This window comes from Rissa tridactyla, chromosome 2, assembly GCF_028500815.1.
Source record: "Rissa tridactyla isolate bRisTri1 chromosome 2, bRisTri1.patW.cur.20221130, whole genome shotgun sequence".
Classification (NCBI taxonomy): Eukaryota; Metazoa; Chordata; class Aves; order Charadriiformes; family Laridae; genus Rissa; species Rissa tridactyla.
Window position 1 is genome coordinate 115638365 of NC_071467.1, and position 9420 is coordinate 115647784.

Below are 9420 nucleotides of genomic sequence, written 5' to 3' on the forward strand. Positions count from 1 at the left end.
TGAAGCAAGAGCATTCATATGGGGAACTAAGAAGAAATAAGGTTTTCTCCTCTGCAATGGGGACATGCACGTGGGTATTCTTGGTGCAGGCAGGCTGTGGCTAGGCAAAGTTACGATACAGGAATGTTTTCTTTTTCACTGTATATTCCTTCCCAATTTGCCTTCTTTCTCTGCTTCTCAGCATTGAGCTGATACTTTCAAAGAACAGCCCTTTATAGCCTCAAGATTTCATTCCAGCATGGAAATAGTCAGCTCAGATGACATATTTGTATAGGTAAAGTTAGGGTAGTTGTTTTCCATATACAGCCAGGGGATTTGTTGCTTTGAAAGCTAATTTAGAAAGGGATCTGTGTGTTAAAGTCTTTTCACTCAAACTTTGATTCCTATTCCATTTACAGTGTTAATGTATTTCATAGAGATACTGAAGTGATAGAATATAATAATAGGTATTCATATTCAAATATGTTGGCATATACAAGACTTTTTCCCCCTAAATTTGCCAAGTGTCATAAAATATCTTGGAAATGCTGAATGGTATGCTATTACCAAACCTGTCACTGGGCATAAAATTACATATAGTATAGTGGCTAAAAACATTTTTAAACTATTACCAGTATAGCAGTATTTTGAGTGTATTGTAGCTCTGTTACAAAACAAGCAAACCCTGGAATATCAACTACCGTTTTTGTTGCTCATGCCTCTGCAGTTCACAGAATAGCAGTGAGAGACTTCAGACCCCTAACGCCAGAGCTCTATTTGTTCATTATTGTTTCCTTAAGACACCCGATGAGGACTCTAATACAGTTAAGTTGGTACAGAAAATTCAGTTTCCATCTAGTGGAAGACTCTGGTATCCATACCTGCCAGCCAAATGTATCCCTAGTGTTTTCTACATTACGCTTTAAAGAGCCCTATTTAACAAAATCTGTAACCCCAGGCGTTTCCAATGGAAATGCTTTCTGCATTAATTAATAGAAAAAAACATGTGTGTATGTGTGCCATTAACATATTTTTATTTTCCAAATTGGGAAAGGGTATTCAAAATTTACTGAAGCCTGAATGGTGGCAGGAGGAGTTAATGCATCTGGATAACTTCATCCTTGTCACAAAGGTTTTACCATTTTTAAATTCTGAATGCACAATAGTTTCAGATATACAGTTCCTAAAACCGTTGAAAGTGATTGCCTTAAAAATAAGCAGGTTTTTCTGAAGTTCTGTATAGGGCTAACATAGGAAGAAGAGTGGGAGGCACACACATTAAGGCAATCGGCAACCAAACAGACCGTCAATACTAAACAAATAAGATTATAAAAGAAAACTAACAGCAAGCATCAGTAACGTAAAACGTACAAGACTACTCAGGTATACAAATGCACATACAAATATATACGAATGGGTATTTACACACACATACCTATATATATGTAGGTATGCGAAGCATACCTCTTTATTGTGATCAATGTATGTATTTGCATTTTAGAGCCACAAACTTTCAGTAAGACTTGGGGTGATCTTGAAAAATGAAAATTTTACCATCAGTTGTTGAAAAATATGAATCCCTGTAGAAAATATTCCCATTTTAAGCATCGCTTTAGTATCTCTACCGCACTAGTCACATGCCTGTGGTTTTTCTATCCAAAGTATAATCACAGGAAAAAAATGTTGTGGTCAAATTTAATCTTTATTACTGATCACCAGGGCAAATTTTGCCGCTGAGTAAACTGAGTAATGTTGGTGAAGTGAACAGAGGTGCTGTGGCTTGGCACTGGTTTAGCTGTAATCAAAGTTGATCCCGGCCTTTCAGAGTAAAACACATTGATATTGGGCATGGCCTTTTTACAGAACTCATTGAGCTGTAAATTATACGTTCTGTCATGGTGCCTCCCCAGACAATATGTGCACGGCTACTTTGTCTGAGCGCGGTTATTAAAAGCCTCCAACCCCATTTGGCACGTTCCATTGTGTGAAGTTATTGGGAACTCCAAATGCCACCGGTCCTGCTGCCGCTCCGCAGGGCATATTTCATGCCGGCACTCACGCACAGCCAGACAGAGGCAAACTGTTGAGGACATTGACTATCACACAAATCAACACAGGTAGAGGTCGGCGCTTTAGGCTGCTGGGGAGCTCGGAAACATCCGTTCTTTAATGTAATCAGAGTTGAAAATATGTTTCAAAACCATGCTTCTTCATATGCTAGGAACAATGTGCTCGTGGGTGAATGGAAGAGGTGACCCGCGAAGGTTGCTGAGAATGGCATTATATCAAGCACAAAGATGGGGAAATTTGCTTCCCCAGCTGCTGACCCACAGGATCTCCGCTCACTAGCGAGGAAGATGGAAATTGCTGCTGTCTGGCTGTATTGAGCGCTCCCTGACTAATCGCCTCATTCCAAAAAGGGCAGCCAAAGTTAATCGCCAAAAAAGCAGGGCAGCCTGCTGCTGGGAGAAAATAAATAAACCCTGCTATTTGCAAATGGTTCTTGTGGTCACAGCACAGAACCCCTGAAAAGCCGGCCTGGAAGAAGTCATCCTACCCAAGCCTCTGCCTTAGCAGCTGATCTATGGTATCTATGCCGTTCCAAAGGGACAGGGGAGACACAGATCTGTTAAGATCTCTAATGAGGTCTTCTACAGCCTTCTCAGGAACCGATGAGAGTGCTCACTTAACGCTACAATTAGAAAATTTTCTTCCTAACCTGAATGTCCCTACTGGTATCCATTTCTGTTATTTCTTGCCATAGCTGTTATGAACCTGGAGAATGGATTACCCCTTTAATGTTTTTGAGGACAGATATCATGTCTTTTCTCAAGTTTTTCTTCTCTAGACTAATTAACTCTAATTTATTCAATCTTTCTTTATAGCTTATGTTTGTTTTTCTCCGAAACTTCCTGTCACTCTCCATCATTCTTGAAGCACAGCCCCAAAAGGGAAGGCAGAAATTCCTCTGAGGCTTTGTCAATGCTCAGAAAGGTAGTGGGTTACCTCTCATGTCTTGCAAGCTAACTTCTGTTCGCACATCTTGGTGTATGCAGTGCATGCGTTCTTCATGACAGCATGCCATTATTGTGCCACTACAAGCCCAGATGATCTTCCCTAGGGATGCTACCCAGACGGTCATTCCTCATCGGCCATGTGCATCATTGACTATTTCTGCTGATGTGCCTTCAACATATTCATATTGAAATTATCTCTTCTGGGGGCAAGTACTCCAAGTTTTCAAGATGGTTTTGAATTTAATCCTGCCCTCCACTGTGCTTGCAAACCTTTTTAGCTTTATATGAGCTGCTAATTTAATAACACACTATTTCATTATCTCGGCTAATGAAAATATGGAATGATATTATGTTCAAAACAGAGGTCTACGAAAGACCTTATTTTGTACATCCTTCTGCTTAAGGAGTGAGCCACTCGTGATTACCCTCTGAACAAGGCCACCCGCCAGTTTTGCCCTGCCCTGTAGAAGCTTAATCAATTTTGCCTATCTCTCAGACATTAGATTAGTGCTGAGGTGTTGCCAAAAGCCTTATTAAAGTCAAGCTGTAACATCTACTGCTTCTTCTGTGTCTACATGCCGTTATCCCATCAGCAAAGAAAATTAGATTCATCTGACACTGTTTCTCCTTGATAAATCCAGTGAGGTTCTTACTCCTATTTACTTTTGAAAGATGCTTTTATAAAGTTTCATTAACTATTGCAGGATTTTTCTAGGAATTGACGTTTAACTGACTGATCTACAACTCCCCAGATTTCCTTACTTCACAATGTTGGAGGGGGTTGAATACAAGCAGTTCCCTCCTGGCTTTCAGTGTCTCCAGGGCAGCTTCTGCCTTTTCTGAGGTTGCTTCAGGTACTTCTGGATGAAGTCGCCTTTGCTAGAGAACAGGCGATTTGGAAATACCCTTTAAGGGCTCTGACATAATTTGGGGTGGCAGGAGGTGTGGAATAAAACCTTTATAAATTATTCAGAAATAGTAGGAAAATAAAGAACGTGATCTTGGGTATGATGAAACATTAACACCCGTGCCAAGTTGCAAGTGTCACTCTACTGTCTTTGGGTACCTCGACATTAACTTAAGTAAAACTTTGCTTGTCCTGTGAAGTGGGCAGTATTTTCCTCATTTAACAGATAGATAAAGTCAAAGACCTGAGTATCGGAAGGGCTCATTCATACTTCATTTTTGAGAGAAAAATACACAGCATCTTGCTCTCAGGATGCCTCACTGAAATTGTCAGGCTGCACCTAGCAAAAGGGCTTCTAGGTCTTGTCGTGAATAAATCCCTTAGGCCATAATGCCAGTCAGCAGCAAACACAGAAATGAAAACCAGACCTAGCATCCAGCTCCCAAACCAGTCCACAGAGCAAAAACTCACCCTCTTTACATGAGGAAAAAAAGCTTTACGGGTCTTTGCATACAGGAAAACTTCCTAAAGTCCTTTTATCTACCATGAGGAAAAAGCAGAGGAGTATAACACATGCAAAGCGTGCAAGAGGCCCAGAGGAAGGGCCTGAGCTGATTTCAAAGTATGCAAAAAGGGGTGAATTTTTCCAGCCTGGGGACACAGGAAACACTGATGGAGAAAAGAGACTGTCAGATGTTGGAAAAATTCTTCTAGTGATAGGGCCAAAGAAAGAGCATATATCTGTTTAAAAGCAGGTTGGAGATGGTTAGGAACCGCGTAAGTATACTACATCTGATCTTATGGCCAGGAGGATTATCATCAGGTCCTTTCCCCCTCTTTTCCTTAATTCTAAAAGACAGCAGTATTGCATCTCTTTTTGAGGTGGGAACACTTTCCGGATGCTTTATGTCAATTATGAAAAGACTTTTTCTGAATAAAGCAGACAGATTTTTCAAGAAAATGCAGCAAAAATGATGTGACTTTTTCTATAGTTACTGAGGCTGATTAAAACTTCTGTCTAAATGTTTTCTGACACAAGTTTGCCATAAAAAAGTCGCCTTCTGTTTTTTAGACAAGTAACAGTCTGAAAGAAGAAATGCTCCTCCAGCCCTTACTCCATATCAACATATAGGTGCCTACCCAAAACACATCTCACAGGATATGCTAAGGGCAAGGGTGTCCCTTAAAGCATCCAGCTGCTTTCCCAGTATGACCAGAATGTACTGGGGGAGATGGTGCCTACCCAGGGAGCGCTGCTGGCAAGAGGAACAGAAAAAGGAAGCAACCAAGTCATATCGCATTCAACGGAGGTACCAGAGCTGCGTTTCGCTCTCCTGTCATATCACGTTATACACATTTCTTCAAGAAGCATAATACTTTCAGTGGAAAAGCTTAATGGAAAATATTTTCTTGGTTTTATTACTGAAAGAGCATCCATTTTCTGACCAGCATTGGCTACTAACTCAGCAATCTCGATCATGCAGGTGGTACACGCACAGGAGTGACCAGAAATGACCATTTAATGTGCAGCCACCTCATTTCCCTCAGAAAAAAGAGGCAAATAACTTTGGAAGATTAGACACCTGACTACACATTTATCTTGCATGCAAAAAAGCCTATTTCTTCAAACGAATCTCCTATACATTTGGCAGCGGGCCTTTCTCTCGTTAAAAATGCTGCCTTGATGTATAAGGCCAAGCAGACTCAGAGGAAGTTCCCATGGCTCTCTCCCAGTGCCTTCCCGCATGGCAAACTGGCTAGCAGGGTCTGGGGTCAAGCTGTTGAAAGGAAATCACACTCTTCTTCCTACAGATGAAGCTGATCTCGACTTAATTTCTGCTCCTGAGAGGGCTGGTCACCAAATCAGCCGCAAGAACCGACGCTCCACGCCACGGCAAGCGGAACCACCAGCTCCTCCGTGCTTTCCCTTTCCCGCTTGGGAGAAGGAAGGGACAGAGATGGCTTGCCAGTGTTTTCAAGAGTTAGTCGCGAGAGCGGCTAATCAGTGAAACCCCAGAGGTGGCCACCTGGACCTGGGCTAGCAGGCAGCAGCCTGCCTGCCTGCCTGCCGCCACCGGCCCTCCCCGTGCAGTTCTAACTCTCTGCGCCCTTCCTTTTTAGCTTGCTCCTTTTTAGAGGTGTGTGGACTTTCTCTTTTGGTCGTGAGGCGAGCTCACGTGGACGCTTGGAGCTGAAGCTCAGAGAGAGCAACTGGTGTGGGAGGCGGGTTTTGTGCTGTCCTCCCGCCCAACAAACACGCCGGGGAGAGGCTCGGTGGTCCCAGCAAGGGGGCTGAAGGGAAAAAAAAAAAAAGCACAATTTAGCTTGTGCAAGGCAACTTCAATGCAATGTGCAGTCACCGTAGGAATTTAGAGCCTTGCTGGGCCAATAAGGGTGAAAAGGGCAGACAACGCTCACACCTTTTTACCAGCGTAAAAATCTTACAGGCGAGCACGCTCACCGCCCTTTCCTGTGCCATCGAAACCCTCGCCGCCTAAAGATCTCGCCATTAAGAAACCGCCACCACTTCCCTCTCGCTGTGGCAGCTTCTCGGTCACTGCCTGTGCGGCTGCCGGCCCGAACAAGGCCTGTCCCTGACAGACATTTCTGCCTTTCACCGCTCGCTCGCTCTCATTTTCCAGCCGGCGGCTGAGGCCTGGCAGGGGCTGCACAAGAACCAAGGGGCTGCCCCCACTTCGCTCCGCTTTCGGTTCACGCTGCCTCCCCGGCACCGAAATCTGCAGGGACGGCTCAGAAATGAGGCAAAAAAACCCCCTGTTTTTATCAAGCTTAGAATTATTATTTCTGACCGTGTTCCTTGAGCCACAGTGAAAACCATTTGGGGCTGAAAGGAAATATTTCCTTCTGAGGGAATGGAGAACCGTGACAGAGTTGATGTTTACGGCACAAAAGTGCCCTGAAAAGCTAAACGAAGATGAAATAAAATGTTTCATCGTAACGCTTAAGATATCCATCATTTAACGTTTGCTCACATAAAAAATACAAGCTACTGCCTCTCTCTAGGTATACGGAGTCTCACGCCAAGGGCATTTCTGGTGCTGAGATACCCGTGTTGACTTTGGTGTTACTGGTCTTGCTTTGGGAATCACTTGGTCAGCCGAGGCTATCGGATACCCCCAGCTACAGCTGCTGTAGAGATCACCGTGGTCACCAAAGTCACAGGAGAGGGGGTTGCCAAAACACACACTCGCCCCACTTCAGTACGGGACGTGCAGGCGCGTGTGCTCATGGAAAGGGAAGGAAACGTGACGAAACAGCCCTCACGACTTGGCTCTCCAGAGATGACCATCCAGACCACACAGCTCTCTGGCCCAAGTACGCACCAAGTGTTCTAAAGAATATTTTGCCAGGCGATGAAGTCAATGAGGAGACCCTGGGGGGAGCCTGAAGGAAACTGTGGTTTCCCTGCAGTTAAACAAACCCTAACAAATACTAGGACCCCATAACACCTTGTTTCCAGGTCCCAGACCTACGGATGCAGGTCCCAGACCTACAGACGTTAAAGCCAGCTTTCTAGACGCCATTCCCCGCAGAGCAAAAACATGAACTTTGGGAAGCAGCTTCTCAAAAACAAAATCATAAAATAACTCCAGACCCCGTTGCTGGCCTTGCAAAATCTCCGGTGATTATTTCAACAAAGACTACGAATGTTTTGCAGTACAGCTGTTGAAATAGATAAAGGAGTGATTTATGATGTGCATAGCAATTCTCAGCTCACCGGTGGAGTAGCAAACGAACTACTAGTCCAGCAGGCAAACAAAACCTGAATACATACCGACGCAGGTGTGTCCTTTGTACAGCCCGGACTGGAGCGCGGGGGACGGTGGGTCGTTTCCATGGGGGAGAGGGGAGGAAGAGGCAGCCTTCAGCAGAAGCGGAAGCCAGAGGATGCAGAATAAATTAAGGAACGTTCGCCTAGACCCCCTCATCCTAAGGAAGGAAAGAAAGGAAAGAAATCAGGTGGGAAGGGCGCATGCGGACCCATATTCCCTTACTGCTCAGGGAGCATCCCGCATCCTTGTCGCAGCTTGAGGAGAGGGGAGGCTGGCGTGCCTATGTAGCTAGACGTGATGCAGGGCTGCTCCCCAGGTGGGGACAAGCATCTGTCATCTGCCGGGGTGCACGGAGGATCCCTCACCCATGCATCACAGATGCTTTCCCATCCCCTGCCCCTTGCACACCCCGCAGCCCCTCTCAGGCCGTTCAGGGTGTCTCTGCAGCCACCCACCACAACCCAGCGAGTCCCATACACGTGGGCACCCCATGACCGGTGTGGGAGGAAATCGCCACGGCCCCAGGTCTCTCTCCGCCCCCCCCACGCGCCCCCGCTGCCCCATTTGCAGCTCTTCCCAACCTGCTGGCCTGGTAGGACCACGGAGGTTGCATGACCAGCTCTGGCTCAGCGCTGCCCTGTCTCCTGCGGCAGCAGCGGGATGACTAACGACCTTAAACCACAGTAGTTGCTGGAGCCACTCAGCATTAATAACGCAAGACACTCCCCTGAACAACTAGTGTTGCAAAAAAAAAAAAACCCAAACAAAAAAACCAACCCGACAAACCCTTCCCCCCCCTGCCCCGTCGCTCCTCTGCAGACAAGAAAAAAAAAAAAAACCTATCTCCGGCTGCTTCTGCAAGATTTTTGACCAGGGTTTCTGTTTGGGAGAACTGAGAGTGAAAAATAAAAGAAAGAGGCCGCTCTGGTCGGAGCTGGGGGGTGGGGGTGGGAGGGAGTGGGGTCCCACACTGGGGTTTTGCCAGGGTCGAACCTGGGGGGACGGGAGGCAGCTGCCGGCATAAGGGCAGCAGCGGGAGCCGAACCCCTGTTCTCATCAGCTCTGAGCGCGTTTGTTTGCAGCCTCCAGCCGCCTGCGAGGCTTGGAAAATCCTGAGCTTTTCCTGCTTTGGCAGCCACGACGACTGAAGGTTTCCCTGTCTCTTTTTTGTTTAATTCCCCTGGATCAGGCAGAAACCCGTCGTTCCCCAGCCTGAAGCAAAAGCAGAGAGTAAAACCTGTTCAAATGACGTCGCTTCAGAGGTGGAACAAGCCCAAACAGCTAAATCCCAGATGCTGTGGATGCAAGGATGGTTATAAGGATACGATGTAGGGCTGAGGCACTGGAGGGCCAAGACTGCATCCCACCCCTGCTTCTGCCTTTTTGTATAACCCTCTTACCCCTCCAGCGGGCCACGGGTACTCGTCTTGCCTTTCCACTCCTTGCCTGGCTCTTTGGGAAGTGGGCAGGCTGTCGTCAGGGGTTGCTAAAGGGTAATGAGGAGCCTGTCTCATTTGGCATCCCTACATGCTTCCCGGGCATAATTAAAGGAGACTCGTAAACGGTGTGGTGAAAAGAAAAACAGAGAATATAGTTAAATCAGTGATTCCCTGCCAAATCTTCAGACGTTCCTGCAGATCAAGATGACCACGCAGGGATCAGGTCAGCTTTAGTATTTAATGTGGTTTTTTTGCAAACCACTTCTTTTCTGTGAGAACCTGAC

The 9420-nt window shown here is 45.9% G+C and overlaps 1 protein-coding gene across 2 annotated transcripts in view; it reads right to left on the reverse strand.

Annotated features, from left to right (window-relative positions):
• Window positions 1–9199, reverse strand: part of AOAH (acyloxyacyl hydrolase) — an 86680-nt gene extending 77481 nt beyond the window's left edge. Inside the window, exons 1-2 of one of the 2 annotated variants that reach the window (XM_054192537.1) lie at window positions 9098–9199; window positions 7700–7854 (exon numbers count right to left, since the gene is read on the reverse strand). In XM_054192537.1, the coding sequence (XP_054048512.1) occupies window positions 7700–7853 (154 nt within the window). In that variant the 5' untranslated portion in view covers window position 7854; window positions 9098–9199. Of the gene's footprint in view, window positions 1–7699; window positions 7855–8278; window positions 8417–9097 lie in introns of those variants that run through there. The other variant, XM_054192536.1, reaches the window with a different exon arrangement.
• Window positions 9200–9420: the final 221 nt, after the last annotated feature.